The sequence below is a fragment of the Stylophora pistillata genome, chromosome 12 (assembly GCF_964205215.1).
Source record: "Stylophora pistillata chromosome 12, jaStyPist1.2, whole genome shotgun sequence".
In the NCBI taxonomy this organism is placed as follows: domain Eukaryota; kingdom Metazoa; phylum Cnidaria; class Anthozoa; order Scleractinia; family Pocilloporidae; genus Stylophora; species Stylophora pistillata.
Genome location: NC_142530.1, coordinates 6,147,098 through 6,164,274, shown reverse-complemented (window position 1 = coordinate 6,164,274; position 17,177 = coordinate 6,147,098). Strand labels below are relative to the sequence as shown.

The 17,177-nt window shown below is 37.5% G+C and overlaps 1 protein-coding gene and 1 long non-coding RNA gene across 7 annotated transcripts; one reads left to right on the top strand and one right to left on the bottom strand.

Moving 5' to 3' along the window:
* Positions 1-7,043: 7,043 nt before the first annotated feature.
* On the bottom strand, positions 7,044-13,015 carry LOC148718554 (uncharacterized). Of its 6 annotated transcripts, XM_088740896.1 has the most exons (6): positions 11,575-12,958; positions 11,106-11,168; positions 10,467-10,702; positions 8,739-8,774; positions 7,545-8,577; positions 7,044-7,144 (listed from the first exon to the last, which is right to left on the bottom strand). In XM_088740896.1, exons 3-5 carry the CDS (start codon positions 10,511-10,513, stop codon positions 8,106-8,108), a joined length of 555 nt encoding a protein of 184 aa, XP_088597022.1. In that variant the 5' UTR covers positions 10,514-10,702; positions 11,106-11,168; positions 11,575-12,958; the 3' UTR covers positions 7,044-7,144; positions 7,545-8,105. The 6 variants fall into 6 exon arrangements, 4 of the variants coding, with proteins under 4 accessions (XP_088597022.1, XP_088597023.1, XP_088597021.1 ...); XM_088740897.1 differs by lacking the exons at positions 11,106-11,168; positions 11,575-12,958 and adding an exon at positions 12,965-13,015; XR_015993944.1 differs by lacking the exons at positions 11,106-11,168; positions 11,575-12,958 and having other exon boundaries at positions 7,541-7,612; positions 10,467-11,044.
* A 1,366-nt stretch (positions 13,016-14,381) lies between these two features.
* LOC148718553 (uncharacterized) lies at positions 14,382-16,349 on the top strand. Its single transcript, XR_015993941.1, has 2 exons — positions 14,382-15,679; positions 16,125-16,349. It is a non-coding gene; the product is annotated as an uncharacterized LOC148718553 (long non-coding RNA).
* Positions 16,350-17,177: the final 828 nt, after the last annotated feature.

Sequence of the window (17,177 nt, the reverse complement as noted above, 5' to 3'; positions counted from 1 at the left end):
TGGTCTCTATTGATTCAAAACAAAAAAATACAATCCTAGTGTTACAAGCAATTTGAGTTAAAAGAGTTAAAAGGTTAATAATTCCACATAATTAAATTTACCACCTGATTACAGTTAGAAATTGTCATATAGGTTATGTCTAAAAGTTAAACGACCAACGAATGTATTTTTAAAACGTTTTCTTTTGATGCTTGTTCTGGTGCCAGACCTAGTCCGTAAATTGTAGCTGCAGGCCTTTACAAGCGGAATAAAAAGCGACAAGGGTGATTGGCGGCCTTAGAAACCTTTTTAAAAATACTACTGCTTCTGTAAAATTGATGGTAAATTGTGATTTCTTGTAATAAAATTCCTTTTCCAACAACGATCGAAAAAAACATTGTACTGGGGTGGGGTCGGAGTCTGATGCTCCATATGGGCATACGTGAAATCGGGGAAGTTCTAAGGAATCGAAAAGAAAGTCTATTTCTACCTGCTTATACCCCTCTTTACGTAGAGATTTAAGGACATAGAAGCATTTAACATGTGTATTGAACCTACAGTCACTCTGAAAGGTGACACCTAGAATGCTCACATAAGTACAACTAGGGATCCCTAATACAGGAGGGTACAATTCATGATTGCCTTTCTAGGACTGTAAGCTCCTTACATTTGCTAGGGTTACAGAACATTCCATTCTTTTCTATCCACTCTAAGAAATGTTTGACCAATGTCTCAGACATGTCTTTAAATTGTAAACAGGAGCAATGATATTTGAAACAGCAGCATACTAGAATAACACTGGCAGGGTATCTAGATCATTAGATCTCTAGATCATTTATAAAAATATGGAATAGATAGGGTCCGCTTACGCTACCTTGAGTAGCACCTTGATTCAATAATTTCCAATCAAAAGAAATATTATTGTAGCAAATTCTTTGGTTTCTACCTTTCAAAACACACTGGTATAGTTTAATTATATATGGATTTAATTGGAGATTTCTCAACTTTCTTGCGAACAAGAATCAGAATACGGCAATTGAATTTTTTTTATTGGTTGATTGAAAAAGTGATGGACTCAACACAGAAAGTGTGTTTTTCTGAAGGGATCGATAGATCGATGTTTTAACAGTTTTTTTTTTTTTTGCCTTAATTAAAGTTTTCCATTGTAAACTCCCAAACTGCCACTCGATGCGTGGAAAACATCCAACCAAAGCCACTGCATAAAGCAATGACGGGAAGATGTTTTTCATGAAACGATGGATTACTGTTGTTCCTGCCAAAGACGTACAAGTAGATATAAGTCATTTCATTAACTTGTTTGGAATAAAAAGTAGAAAAGAAGAAATTGTAGAGCCGGTGCAAGCGAGCGGATATGTAAATGTAGAAAAGTAAGATGTCAGAATAGCATGAAATAACAAATTTAAAAAAAGAAAAAGTTTGTGATCAGCATCAAAGGAGAAATCGAGATGTTTTTCTTGATATGTAAAGAAAATCGCGAAAAAAGGTTGTATGTTTGAAAACACAGAAATGAGGTGCGTAGCCATTCAAAGCCTTTCTCAGGCCACACTTTCACCATCTGCTTACACTTAAAAGTAAACCGTTCTGAAAATCCACACCCACGTCTAGGGTAATCCGAGAAGAAACTTCAGATGTTAATACATAGGGTTTCCTTTCATATTTATATATGAATCTTAAGCTGCCCTGTACTTCTGTGATGCACTTCACCCAAATATTAGTAAGATGTCATGGCCTCCGAAACCTACCGAGCTATGTGATAGTGCAGTCAAACTTTCAGAAGAACTAGATGCGTTTCTATACTCTAAACTGGCAACACACACACATCTCGGCGGAATATTCTGATCGCGTGCGGCGCCTTGTTACCTCTTTTGGCCAGGACATTATTTAAGGAGTTACGGCAGGATTACAAAAACCACCCAAGCAAATACTGTTACCGTATGCCGAACAATGTTCAACTTATCCAGATGCCACACCGATTGGGGCATGAGATCGGTCCTTTGCCTGAAACTATCAAGCCATATATCAAAGCAACACTCCCGTGGGGTATTATAGATAGATTGGAGGAGACCCTTTCTGGTGCGGGAACCAAAAGGCCAGTGGCTAGGATGGATTTAACATTTCTCTCCTTAATGAGGATCAACTGTCTCACTGGCTGTCAACAGGTATCTCCCGAGTATCGATGTGCCTGCTAATGACATGGCTACCGTTCACAAGGTTCTAGTGCAGTCTCTCAAGGTAAAGAACACGCTCAACTTAAAGAGCATCGGCTTCGTCATTGACTTAACACTGTATGCAAAGGCAAGCGAGGGACAATGGAAACAAAGCGCAAAATTGAAAGATATGGTTATGAAAATGGAAGTATTCCACACAGCATGCACCATGTTGTCCAACACTGGCAAACGCTTCCAGGATGCTGGCTTGCGGGAACTGTGTGTAGAGTGTGATGTGATAGCAGAAGGTTCTATTGCAGAAGTTCTAAAGGGACTTACTCGTGTATGAAACCCGATACTGATAAATCCCTTGATTCCACTATTCCTGGTAAGTGGAAAAATTTTCTTTACAGAATTTTAAAAAATTAAAAATGAAAAAATGAAGCTGTAAACCTATTTGTTTCTGTACTTCTAAACATAGCAAACTTTACATAAAGTAACAAGAAATCACCTTTATAAAGTTATGTTTTTATAGACTCATGCATAATACAAATTTAACTGCCAACTGCAAGAAGAAAAAAAATCAAGGCCTTTCCCTTTAACTTTAAAGATGACAAGGACGTGGGAGGGCAAAGACATGACATTGAGGAGAGGAAAACTTTAAGTGAGGGTAAGATTTAACAAACAAAATTCATTAAGTTTCATGGCTGGAGAATTTCTCCAGTTTTCTAATTTGCTCAAAGCATTCCAAAATGGGAAATTCAGGCCAATCCCGCATGACCAAAAACCTATAAACAACTGACGACAACAATTTATTCTTACTATCCTCACAGAACCAGAAATGAAGAAAAAGAAGACCCGAAAGAGAAGAAAGAAGAAAAATAATGAATCTCAGCAAGAAGGAAACGAAAAACCTAGTTAAAGTGTAGATGAAGTTATTAATAAGTGCAAAAATTATCATGCAATGTCTTCTATTTTGAAATAGCCTTAACTTTTCTTTTAATACCTGTCAAAAAGTTATCTTTGCAAATGTGATGAGAATAAATGATATAAAAATTTCCAATATGTATTAGTCGACTGTAATCGGGCCAGATGGTATTATTTGACAACATTTTCCAGAGGCAAAGAGGTCAACGAGCTATACTTATATGCAACTGATAACAAAAATTTTTGTTTCAGTCATCATGGTCATTATGCACTTATCAGCGGCCGTCCCAGGGGGGAAGAGGGTGACCCCGGGAACCCCTGGGCATTTGCAAAGGAATTTCCTAAGCCCCCCAACCAACAATAACATTGTTCAATATAAAGCTACCAATGCCCTTCCCCTGGGGACAAAGAAGTATGCTCTACTAACTCAAACAATGTAATGCTCCAAAAGAATGTTATTTGCCACAAACAAAAACTTACTTCAGCTTGTGTTTACTATACAGGGCTATACAGGGCTCAAAGTTAAAAACATCCTATGTGGCTTTTTGCCGGCGACTAACTGGAAAAAGTAGTAGTAGTAGTAGTTTTTTTACATCTGTAGGTATCAATGGTAATAGCCAGTCACCATGGTAAGGATCTTTTATTCTCAAGATGGCGGCAATGGTAAAAATCCAGTGGGTGTTTTCCCATGTGTCTCGTCTCGGAGGTGCAAATGCACTTCAATGCAAAATTGGCGACGAAAGTCTATTCCCCCGTATGACCCCAGGGTCAATCCCCAGGATGGCAGCTGCTAAGTGCATAATTATTAATCTCGTTATCTGTTTCTTAAAAATTTACCAACAATCACTAAATCAAAGCTCTCTTTCTAAAAATATCCTTACCGAAGCAATCTCATCTCTGTAATAATCTAGAAAATTTTCCTAAACATAAACATGTCAGAGCATTTTTTCATAGCGAATCAGATTTGTCATTTTGATTTGCGTTTATTTTGATGAGATCCCTGAGATAAAAGATAGTTTACGACGAAAAAATTCATTTTAAGAAAGAAATGATCATGTACTTTTAGATCATGTATTCTATGAATACAGTTTTCATAAATTACTCGGGCTTTCCGAAGGAAACGCCCGCAATAAATTCGGCTTTTTTTTTTTCAATTTGAACCTTTGGCATCTGTAAGAACCTACTGCTATATAGTAATATATTTTTTTGATTATTGTCTAGTACCATAACAACATTCATTACACTCTAGCAGGCAAAAATAAAAACAAGTAGACTTATCCATGATTGGAAATGACAAAATTGCGTAACGACAGCACAAATGGCAATAGGGCAGTCTCCTAAAGATAACTCCAGATGTGCGATAGAGAAAGCCCAAGTTCAAGCAGCTATGCGTCTGCTTGAAGGGAAAAAAAGTCTAAAACAGCAAAATATGATGAAATATTCCTTGCATAATGAATATGAAGTTTCAGCATTTAATTTTTATTTATCAAAATGTACATCTTTCATGGTTTTAATTTCTGGTTTCCCTCTTGTTGTGGAAAAATGAAGTAACCTTAGTAATGGGATAGGATCCGATTCAAGCTTTGAACTTAATTCGACATAAATATCCAGTGCTACTTTATCTGCTGAAATTCATGCCAGAAGCTCTATAAAAATATCGGTTTAGGCCTTCCCTGCACTTTGTAATCCCAAGAAAAAGAAAATAGAGATTACCTTAACATATTGCAGCAAAATCCCAGCTTATCTTGAACCTAAAACTTTACCCTGGAAAAAAAACTATACTTCGGCGCATGCGCCAAGAGCAAAGTTTGGCACACGAGCCTTCTTTCGCAAAACGACTCTCGTTTTGTCAAACGAGTCTCGTTTCTAAAAACGAGTCTCGTTTCTAAAAACGAGTCTCGTTTTGTCAAACGAGTCTCGTTTTGTCAAACGAGTCTCGTTTCTAAAAACGAGTCTCGTTTCTACAAACGAGTCTCGTTTCTACAAACGAGTCTCGTTTCTATTCACAAACAAACGAGTCTCGCTTTAAATCGTTTATCGAGTGATTTATAAATCGTGACGATTTAAAATCGACTCGTTGCCAAGAAAATGTGAGTGCGTTTCTATTCACAAACAAACGATTCTCGCTTTAAATCGTCTATCGAGTGACTTATAAATCGTGACGATTTAAAATCGACTCGTTGCCTAGAAACTGTGAGTGATCCAGGGATTGATTGATTGAGTGAGTGAGTGAGTGAGTGAGTGAATGAGGGATCACTCACAGTTTCTGGGCAACCAGTCGATTTTAAATCGTCACGATTTATAAGTCACTCGATAAACGATTTAAAGCGAGACTCGTTTGTTTGTGAATAGAAACGAGACTCGTTTAGGAACGAGACTCGTTTTTAGAAACGAGACTCGTTTTTAGAAACGAGACTCGTTTTTAGAAACGAGACTCGTTTGTAGAAACGACACTCATTTTTAAAAACGAGACTCGTTTGACGAAACGAGAGTCGTTTTGCGAAAGAATACTCGTGTGCCAAACTTTGCTCTTGGCGCATGCGCGGATGTATATATTTTTTTTTCCAGGGTAAAGTTTTAGGTTCAAGATAAGCTGGGATTTTGCTGCAATATGTTAAGGTAATCTCTATTTTCTTTTTCTTGGGATTATAAAGTGCAGGGAAGGCCTTAACCGATATTTCTATAGAGCTTCTAGCATGAATTTCAGCACATAAAGTAGCACTAATTAATTAACTAATTAATTAATTAATTGAATCGGATCCTATCCCATTACTAAAGTTACTTCATCTTTCCACAACAAGAGGGAAACCAGAAATTAAAACCATGAAAGATGTACATTTTGATAAATAAAAATTAAATGCTGAAACTTCGTATTCATTATGCAAGGAATATTTCATCATATTTTGCTGTTTTAGACTTTTTTTTCCCTTTAAGTAGACGCATAGCTGCTTCAACTTGGGCTTTCTATATTGCACATCTGGAGTTATCTTTAGGAGACTGCCCTGTTGCCATTGTTACTGTCGTTACGAAATTTTTTCATTTCCAATCATGAATAAGTCTACTTGTTTTTATTTTTGCCTGCTGGAGTGTAATGAATGTTGTTATGGTACTAGACAATAATCAAAATAATAGGAGTAGGTTCCTACAGGTGCTAAAGGTTGAAATTGAAGGGCTTTTCAATGACTTTGCCAAGTTTTAGATAAATTGAAGGACCTCTTTTGGAAAGGTTTGCATAAGAAAGTTTAAAAATTATTTAACATTATTTCTCAGCTTTTCTATTAAAGTACTGCAATTTTTTACTTGAAAATTGTTGAGAAAAAGCATTGCAAAAATCAAGTTCTAGTCCTCAAATTCAAGTACTTTCAAGACCTTGAATTTGTAATTTTTGAATTCAAGCATCTTCAAAGACTTTCAAGGCTTTTATGAACTATGAGTAGGTAATGTACTTGCCTTTAACTGCAAGGAGAAGGGAATTTTTTATCTATTATTGATATCGAATCAAAGTTTGTTGCAAAATGTTCACCCAAGGGGAGTTTTCACAAATCAGTTGATTGAAGCAATATTACTTTTCAATAGTTCATGTTGTTTTTAATAGAAAAATGTCTGAATATTGAATATCGCTGATGGCCACAACAAGAGAAGTTGTACTATTTACAGTTTTAGTATATTCAATTAGAGGGATTTGACTTTCATTAGATACCAAGAGGCAATACACATATTTTGACCTTTTAGTGGGTTAAAAATACATGTCATAAAAAAAGAACTGAAAACCTCATTGAAAACCCTGTGCATTCATTATTATTTCTTACAAGATTTTCAAGAACTGATTTGCTATTAACTGAATCAGACATTGTTCCTTCACTGTAATCACTTTTAGGATCTAAACTTACTTAATTTAATTCAGATGGTTCTTATTATCTCCCTTTTTTTTTTCCATGCTACAATAACTATTTTGCATAAGTCAGCCAGTACATTTCGATGATTTTTTATTAATATTCAAGATTTATTTATTTAACACATGATAAATATCATTGGTTTGCATTTCTGTGAATTCCCATCCCAGTCATCAACTGTGGAAGAGAAACAAATACAAAGAGTTAGGTGTGAATTTTGAGTGAAAGTCAATTTAAGATGACAGGCATGGGTAATAGAAAGATGAAACAATCTTCAACTAAAAAAGGCCTTCTAGATGGATGATTTGACTTCCAAGAGACAAGAAGGAACTCTAGGCCAAAAATGATAAATAAGGTAAACCCAGAAATGGCAGTGATTATAACCATGGCAAGGAAGGGAATTAAAGAAAAAGGAGAGGAAGTTATGAACTAAATCAACTAACTTGTAAGAGAAAGGGCTGACAACTTGGCGTTTAGTATTCTGGTTATTTCCTTTTTTTTTTTTGGGGGGGGGGGAGGAAAGGTGGGGCATGTTACCTTAAAATTCCACAATAGGATTTAAATCATTCACACCTACCACCTCTATTCATTCACAGGTTCATTGTTACAATGTAAAGATCCATTACTTGACATCAGAAAGTTGTACTGGGGAAAAAAAGAGCAAAAAACAAGTGGGAGTATGTCTTTCTAATGACAGAAAGACATACTCCCACTACAACTAACCCTATTTCAGAAAATTTGGCTGAAATAATTTTTTATTATAGCAATACCAAACATCTCAGTGAGTCAACCAGACTCGTTCTCAGCGAGCCAACTAGACTTATTCTCAGCGAGCCAACCAGACTTATTCTCAGCGAGCCAACCAGAATTATTCTCAGCGAGCCAACCAGACCTATTCTCAGCGAGCCAACCAGACTTATTCTCAGCGAGCCAACCAGACTTATTCTCAGCGAGCCAACCAGACTTATTCTCAGCGAGCCAACCAGACTTATTCTCAGCGAGCCAACCAGACTTATTCTCAGCAAGCCAACCAGACTTATTCTCAGCGAGCCAACCAGAATTATTCTCAGCGAGCCAACCAGACTTGTTCTCAGCGAGCCAACCAGAATTATTCTCAGCGAGTCAACCAGACTTCTTCTCAATGAGCCAGACTTACAAAGTCCAGTATCCTCAGCAAGTCAAAGCCCAGTATCCTCAGCGAGTCAAAGACCAGTATCCTCAGCGAGTCAAAGACCAGTATCCTCAGCGAGTCAAAGACCAGTATCCTCAGCGAGTCAAAGACCAGTATCCTCAGCGAGTCAAAGACCAGTATCCTCAGCGAGTCAAAGACCAGTATCCTCAGCGAGTCAAAGCCCAGTATCCTCAGCCAGTCAAAGACCAGTATCCTCAGCGAGTCAAAGCCCAGTATCCTCAGCGAGTCAAAGCCCAGTATCCTCAGCGAGTCAAAGTCCAGTATCCTCAGCGAGTCAAAGACCAGTATCCTCAGCGAGTCAAAGACCAGTATCCTCAGCGAGTCAAAGACCAGTATCCTCAGCGAGTCAAAGACCAGTATCCTCAGTGAGTCAAAGACCAGTATCCTCAGCAAGTCTAAGAGCAGTATCCTAAACAAGCTAAAAAGAAAGCATTTAATTTGGGGCCAGTCAAGGTATATGGATCCTCTACAAGTGATAGCTTTAGATTTGCAGCAAATTTAATTCCATTAAATACTATGAGTCTTAGTATTATAAGCAAGTTGAACTATAGATACAAAATAAGGGACAATCATACTAACCTTTGGAATAAAGCTCCAGGGGAATTGTCCAAATTTCTGTAAAAGAACAAATATGTTAGCCAAGTCACTGGTACCACTGAATGAAGAAAAAATCTAAATGAGAGTGAAAAGGAACCATTGAGTGCTGTATAATTTTTTAAATATCACCCTGAACTTTAATCAAGTGGAAACTATTTTAAGAAGTTGATTCTGTTTGCTTTACTTGCCTTTCATAAAAAAATAGCTGTTGATAATGGGTGCATAAATACTCCTTTTCTGAATTTTAACCTTGATTTCAATGTTTCCCATCAGCGGAGAGAGTGATCTCAGGATAAACAATGTTCTTCCTATTTTAAAATTTATAAATGAACTCTTAACATATTTCCAAGGTTGTGATAATTCCACTACCTAATTGACTTGGCAATTACCTGGTTTTTGATAATACATTTTTTACTAAGCCAAGTCATCTCCTACCTCTCCTGGGCTGGATATTCAAGCTCTTCCCCTTTATAACTTGGTTATGCAATATGGTTAAATTACTACAGATTGCTAAAATTTCTGTGCCTTTTCTCCTGAGCGAATAAATACGAAATGGAAAGTACAGAAACATATCTGCCTTCTGAGTTGTTTCAATTCTTCATAATGCATGAGATAAATGAATGAAGATCCATCAAAATCATAACCTCCACGCATCATGGCTAATGTGGCATTACATTTCTATTTTTCTTTCCTTTTACTTCATCTGGTAATTTGTCTTTCAAATGGCTCTAACCAAATGATAAAGTTCAGTGGTTGAGATTCTGAACTTGCATCCATTGTTTGGACCTCACAATGAATTACAATAATTTATAAACAATATTTGGCAAATGAAAAGGTCAACTTTTGGTTTCACCGAGGAACAGCATACGTAGATCACTGTACTTAATTCTCACCTTGAAAAAAATAAGGGGCCACCCTTACACTCGTTTTTCAAGTGAATAACCTTTTCACAGGGTCAAAACATTGAGCCCTACTGACTAAGATTGACCTAATATTATGGAAATAACAAGAAAAGGCCTTGAACCAGTTAGGAGCTTTCTTTTTAAATTGTTTATTGAATAAGAAATGTGGAGACAAATAATACCGCAAACAATGCATAATGATAGTTGCTTGGTCACGCCAGTTACTTATTAAAATTAGCTTTAATTTTTAATCCAAGAAAAAGGTAATCTTCGGAACGAACCAACATGACAGGGTTAAAAATCGATATTTTGACGTACTTGGTTAAAGTAGTTGATTAGCTTCTTCGTGTCCTAGAAAAATTCGGCGTTGTAACTGGGCCAGACTCCAAATCAACGTAAATTAACAACGTATCCTCGTTTGCAAGTGAACTCAGTTCAAGGTCAGATCATGGGTCATCTTTACTTTCGGAACGTAGTGACACAGATTTCACAGGGAACTTTATAAAGAAAAATTTCCCAAATCCTTAGAGGAGCTGCGTTCGTTTTTGGATCCATCTCAAACCTCCAGTAAACAAGCCTGATTGTAAATAGTTGTTGAATAATGAAACGCTGGGGCCAAATTTATTTAAACATGGAATTGTTTCGCGTAATTCCGCCCAAAAACCCTTTGGCTATTGGACAGGAGGGTAATCAAAACCTTTGCTTGGCATGTATGATACTGTAATAAGAATACGTGGCACTAGCTTACTTGTAACATAAGTTGAACTGTGAACTTATAAAATTCAGCTGAATTTAGTCACGTACTTACCCGACTCTCGACTCTTGCCTTGTAAACAACGTAGCAACCGGTATCATTTCAAAAGCATAGATGTGTCATCATGTAACAGAAATGGATTGTTTATGTGATGTATTCCACTACATTCTCGTTAAGCAACTTCTAAAACGACTGCCATTCTCGACACACGCGTACCATTGTGGCTGTAGCTGCTGGTTTCCTCTCTAAGCCATAACTAAGTCTAAGCTGTCACATCAAGTTGGAACACGCTGTGCTTGTTAAAAATTAAAAAAAACATCGAAGGGAGAAAAAGATAAGGCTGAAGGCGTGAACGAAGCCAGTAAATCTAAGATGTAAAATTACGACCTTGATGGCAAAGTAAAAATTTGAATGACATTGCGCTTGATTCAAGGACCTTTGCCGGCGTGGGAAAGTTCAATCTCGAGCCTAGGGGCATCTTGGCGTTTGTCAGCGGTATGACCTCAGGGAGAATGGGTTACCATAAGCGCCCAGCCTCAAATAAGCGCCCAGCCTCAAATAAGCGCCCAGCCTCAAATAAGCGCCCAGCCTCAAATAAGCGCCCAGCCTCAAATAAGCGCCCAGCCTCAAATAAGCGCCCAGCCTCAAATAAGCGCCCAACCTGAAAGCCCAAAAATTAAGGTTACCTCCTACCTTCGCGGATGTCCTTCGGGAGAAAATTCGTACGCGCGCTAGTTGGAAGAAAACCCTAACAAACTAGACATCAAAACAAAGGTTAATAAATGCAATTTACGATAGAAATATAATTTCGGCGATTTTTTCACTTAGGAAGTGTCAGGAGCCGGAAAGGCGTGAAACGACCGAGTGTTTTTCTATTGAATTTATCAGGTATCGGATCCCGCGGCACGAGAAAAAGGGCTGCCTAGTCTCATTCACAAGGTATCAATCAACAAAAATGTGTCAGGCTTTTCCAATATTCTGATTGGTTGTCTGGATATTCGCATCTAAAGTTAGAGTAGCGAAAAATATGCGAAGCGTTTTGCGTAAATGGACACCACGTAAAAAATATTTAAAAGATCAAAATTTCCTGACACACTTTTGTTCGTCATCATCCCGGGAATGTTTTGGCGAAATTTCCTGAAAATTGGTCAAATCTACATACCTTATAAATTCGTTCAAAGTGGATGTATTCCTCTCAAAATCAAATACGAGATTTTAGCTCCCAAAGGTTTGTAAACAACTTGCGCCACACCAGGAGATTATCTCGCCTCCCGAAACCGCAAACCAATGAGAAAGACGAGACCCGCCGTCAATGACAATGGATCAAGATTGTCCCGGGAAAAGTATCGTGTAGCAGTCTTTTTTTTTTTCTCGCCCTGTTGATCGTTTTGTAATGGACAAAGTCGGCGAAGAGAAAACCCTCGGCAGAAAGGGTAAATCTGTCGCATTCTTCTTTTTCTCCATCGGTTTCGTCAGATTCCAACGAAGAATCTTGTTTACAACCTTCTGTGGTGTTGACTTTAATTTTTCCGCTCTTTGCCCCAAGGATAATTGAATGCTGTCGATCTTCAGTGGATGCCAAGCTTGTCGACGGCTCCTGGCCAAACCAAGAACCTTTGTCGCTTTGTTTTGTTTTGTTTTTTCTTTTTTTTTTACAAAATGCTGCCATCTCTCTCTTCTTTGGACCTTTTTCTCTTTTTCTTTACCCAAGGACTCTTCTCTAATTTTGAGTTTTGTGTTATATCCACGAGAAAAGACTTTCTACGAGCAGATTACTTCCACGTATGAAATTTGTCAAGGGCGCGATGTAATATTCCTCCTAATATTCGAATATTCCCCCGGGGGGTTCGCCCATTTACGAGATTATGACACCTTCCTGATTTATTAACTTTTATTCGAAAATACTTTTTTTTTAAATAAGTCGGACGCTTTTTGAAATTTTTAATTTTTTTTCTTTTGCAAACACTAGTTAAAAAGTGTAACTTCAATCTAGTCCCAAAACAAATTAGCCTCTGAAGGTAGGAAGTAACCTTAAATAAGCGCGCTTAATAATGATAAATAATAATAGTAATAACAATAATAATAATGGTCTCTATTGATTCAAAACAGAAAAATACAGTCCTAATGTTACAAGCAATTTGAGTTAAAAGAGTTAAAAGGTTAATAATTCCACAAAATTAAATTTACCACTTGATTACAGTTAAAAATTGTCATATAGGTTATGTCTAAAAATTAAACGACCAACGAATGTATTTTTAAAACGTTTACTTTTGATGCTTGTTCTGGTGCCAGACGTAGTCCGTAAGTTGTAGCTGCAGGCCTTTACAAGCGGAATAAAAAGCGACAGGGGTGATTGGCGGCCTTAGAAACCTTTTTAAAAATACTGCTGCTTCTGTAAAATTGATCGTAAATTGTGATTTCTTGTAATAAAATTCCGTTTCCAACGATCGAAAAAAACATTGTAGTGGGGTGAGGTCGGAGTCTGATGCTCCATATGGGCATATGTGAAATCGGGGAAGTACTAAGGAATCGAAAAGAAAGTCTATTTGTACCTGCTTATACTCCTCTTTACGTAGACATCTAAGGACATAGAGGCATTTAAAGTGCACCTACACCCAAAAAATTTTTTTCGCTTAACGAAGTAAGCTTATTTTTTTGAGTATTTCTGCGAAAAAATTTTTTTATTTGCTCAAATCTTCAATTTTCTATGCCCAGTCAAAATACGGAAAATCGGCCGCCATCTTGCCCCACGACCGAGTTTAAAGAGGAATGGCTCTAGTGGGTAATGAGACGTCAAATCGAGAACACGAAAGTCTGCATTTCACACATTTTCACTTGTTTGGGAAGGTTGTAGTAGATAATTGTCCGAAAATATGCCGACTAAGTGTGTTGTAGAAGGATGTAGCGACGTGCGAAATTTGCAAGAGGGTATCGCGCTTCATACATTCTTCATACAACACACCTAGTCGGCATATTTCGGACAATATCGACGACAATCTTCCCAAACAAGTGAAAATGTGTGAGATGCAGACTTTCGTGTTCTCGATTTGACGTCACATTACCCGCTAGAGCCATTCTTCTTTAAACTCGGTCGTGGGGCAAGATGGCGGCCGATTTTCCGTATTTTGACTGGGCATAGAAAATTAAAGATTTGAGCAAATTAAAAAATTTTTGCACAGAAATACTCCAAAAAATAAGCTTATTTCGTTAAGCGAAAAAAAAATTTTGGGTTTAGGTGCACTTTAACATGTGTATTGAACCTACAGTCACTCTGAAAGGTGACACCTAGAATGCTCACATAAGTACAACTAGGGATCCCTAACACAGGAGGGTACAATTCATGATTGCCTTTCAAGGACTGTAAGCTCCTTACATTTGCTGGGGTTAAATAACATTCCATTTTTTCTATCCACTCTAAGAAATGTTTGACCAATGTCTCAGACATGTCTTTAACTTTGTAAACAGGAGCAATGATATTTCAGTGAAACAGCAGCATACTAGAATAACACTGGCAGGGTATCTAAATAGATCTCTAGATCATTTATAAAAATATGGAATAGTTAGTGTCCGCTTACGCTACCTTGAGTAGTACCTTGATTCAATAATTTCCAATCAGAAGAAATATTATTGTAGCAAATTCTTTGGTTTCTACCTTTCAAAACACACGGGTATAGTTTAATTATATATGGATTTAATTGGAGATTTCTCAACTTTCTTGTGAGCAAGAACCAGAATACGGCAATTGAATTTTTTTTATTGGTTGATTGAAAAGGTGATGGACTCAACACAGAAAGTGTGTTTTTCTGAAGGGATCGATCGATGTTTTAACAGTATTTTTTTTTTTTTTGTCTTAATCAAATTTTTCCATTGTAAACTCCCAAACTGCCACTCGATGCGTGGAAAACATCCAACCAAAGCCACTGCACAAAGCAATGACGGGAAGATGTTTTTCATGAAACGACGGATTGCTGTTGTTCCTGCCAAAGACGTACAAGTAGATATAAGTCATTTCATTAACTTGTTTGGAATAAAAAGTAGAAAAGAAGAGATTGTAGAGCCGGTGCAAGCGAGCGGATATGTAAATGTAGAAAAGTAAGATGTCAGAATAGCATGAAATAACAAATTCAAAAAAAGAAAGTCTGTGATCATGATCAGCATCAAAGGAGAAATCGAGATGTTTTTCTTGATATGTAAAGAAAATCGCGAAAAATGGTTGTATGTTTGAAAACACAGAAATGAGGTGCGTCGCCATTCAAAGCCTTTCTCAGGCCACACTTTCAGCATCTGCTTACACTTAAAAGTAAACCGTTCTGAAAATCCATCACACCCACGTCTAGGGTAATCCGAGAAGAAACTTCAGATGTTAATACAGAGGGTTTCCTTTCATATTTATATATGAATCTTAAGCTGGCCTGTACTTCTGTGATGCACTTCACCCAAATATTAGTAAGATGTCATGGCCTCCGAAACCTACCGAGCTATGTGATAGTGCAGTCAAACTTTCAGAAGAACTAGATGCGTTTCTATACTCTAAACTGGCAACACACACACATCTCGGCGGAATATTCTGATCGCGTGCGGCGCCTTGTTACCTCTTTTGGCCAGGACATTATTTAAGGAGTTACGGCAGGAGTACAAAAACCACCCAAGCAAATACTGTTACCGTATGCCGAACAATGTTCAACTTATCCAGATGCCACACCGATTGGGGCATGAGATCGGTCCTTTGCCTGAAACTATCAAGCCATATATCAAAGCAACACTCCCGTGGGGTATTATAAATAGATTGGAGGAGACCCTTTCTGGTGCAGGAACCAAAAAGCCAGTGGCTAGGATGGATTTAACATTTCTGTCCTTAATGAGGTTCAACTATCTCACTGGCTGTCAACAGGTATCTCCCGAGTATCGATGTGCCTGCTAATGACATGGCTACCGTTCACAAGGTTCTAGTGCAGTCTCTCAAGGTAAAGAACACGCTCAACTTAAAGAGCATCGGCTTCGTCATTGACTTAACACTGTATGCAAAGGCAAGCGAGGGACAATGGAAACAAAGCGCAAAATTGAAAGATATGGTTATGAAAATGGAAGTATTCCACACAGCATGCACCATGTTGTCCAACACTGGCAAACGCTTCCAGGATGCTGGCTTGCGGGAACTGTGTGTAGAGTGTGATGTGATAGCAGAAGGTTCTATTGCAGAAGTTCTAAAGGGACTTACTCGTGTATGAAGCCCGATACTGATAAATCCCTTGATTCCACTATTCCTGGTAAGTGGAAAAATTTTCTTTACAGAATTTTAAAAAATTAAAAATGAAAAAATGAAGCTGTAAACCTATTTGTTTCTGTACTTCTAAACATAGCAAACTTTACATAAAGTAACAAGAAATCACCTTTATAAAGTTATGTTTTTATAGACTCATGCATAATACAAATTTAACTGCCAACTGCAAGAAGAAAAAAAATCAAGGCCTTTCCCTTTAACTTTAAAGATGACAAGGACATGGGAGGGCAAAGACATGACATTGAAGAGAGGAAAACTTTAAGTGAGGGTAAGATTTAACAAACAAAATTCATTAAGTTTCATGGCTGAAGAACTTCTCCAGTTTTCTAATTTGCTCAAAGCATTCCAAAATGGGAAATTCAGGCCAATCCCGCATGACCAAAAACCTATAAACAACTGACGACAACAATTTCTTCTTACTATCCTCACAGAACCAGAAAGGAAGAAAAAGAAGACCCGAAAGAGAAGAAAGAAGAAAAATAATGAATCTCAGCAAGAAGGAAACGAAAAACCTAGTTAAAGTGTAGATGAAGTTATTAATAAGTGCAAAAATTATCATGCAATGTCTTCTATATTGAAATAGCCTTAACTTTTCTTTCAATACCTGTCAAAAAGTTATCTTTGCAAATGTGATGAGAATAAATGATATAAAGTTTTCCAATATGTATTAGTCGACTGTAATCGGGCCAGATGGTATTACTTGACAACATTTTCCAGAGGCAAAGAGGTCAACGAGCTATAATTATATGCAACTGATAACAAAAGTTTTTGTTTCAGTCATTATGGTCATTATGCACTTATCAGCGGCCGTCCCAGGGGGGGAGAGGGTGACCCCGGGGAACCCCTGGGCATTTGCAAAGGAATTTCCTAAGCCCCCTAACCAACAATAACATTGTTCAATATAAAGCTACCAATGCCCTTCCCCTGGGGACAAAGAAGTATGCTCTACTAACTCAAACAATGTAATGCTCCAAAAGAATGTTATTTGCCACAAACTAAAACTTACTTCAGCTTGTGTTTACTATACAGGGCTATACAGGGCTCAAAGTTAAAAACATCCTATGTGGCTTTTTGCCGGCGACTAACTGGAAAAAGTAGTAGTAGTAGTAGTAGTTTTTTAACATCTGTAGGTATCAATGGTAATAGCCAGTCACCATGGTAAGGATCTTTTATTCTCAAGATGGCGGCAATGGTAAAAATCCAGTGGGTGTTTTCCCATGTGTCTCGTCTCGGAGGTGCAAATGCACTTCAATGCAAAATTGGCGACGAAAGTCTATTCCCCCGTATGACCCCAGGGTCGACCCCCAGGATGGCAGCTGCTAGGTACATAATTATTAATCTCGTTATCTGTTTCTTAAAAATTCACAAACAATCACTAAATCAAAGCTCTCTTTCTTAAAAATATCCTTACCGAAGCAATCTCATCTCTGTAATAATCTAGAAAATTTTCCTAAACATAAACATGTCAGAGCATTTTTTCATAG

Bases quoted from the DNA above. Each gene is read 5' to 3' on its own strand.
- LOC148718554 (XM_088740897.1), bottom strand. From the start codon at position 10,513: ATGATACCGGTTGCTACGTTGTTTACAAGGCAAGAGTCGAGAGTCGG. The intron at 8,775-10,466 runs GTAAGTACGTGA...GTTCTTTTACAG, and splicing joins AGGCAAGAGTCGAGAGTCGG to AAATTTGGACAATTCCCCTG. The intron at 8,578-8,738 runs GTTAGTATGATT...CTTTCTTTTTAG, and splicing joins CCTGGAGCTTTATTCCAAAG to CTTGTTTAGGATACTGCTCT.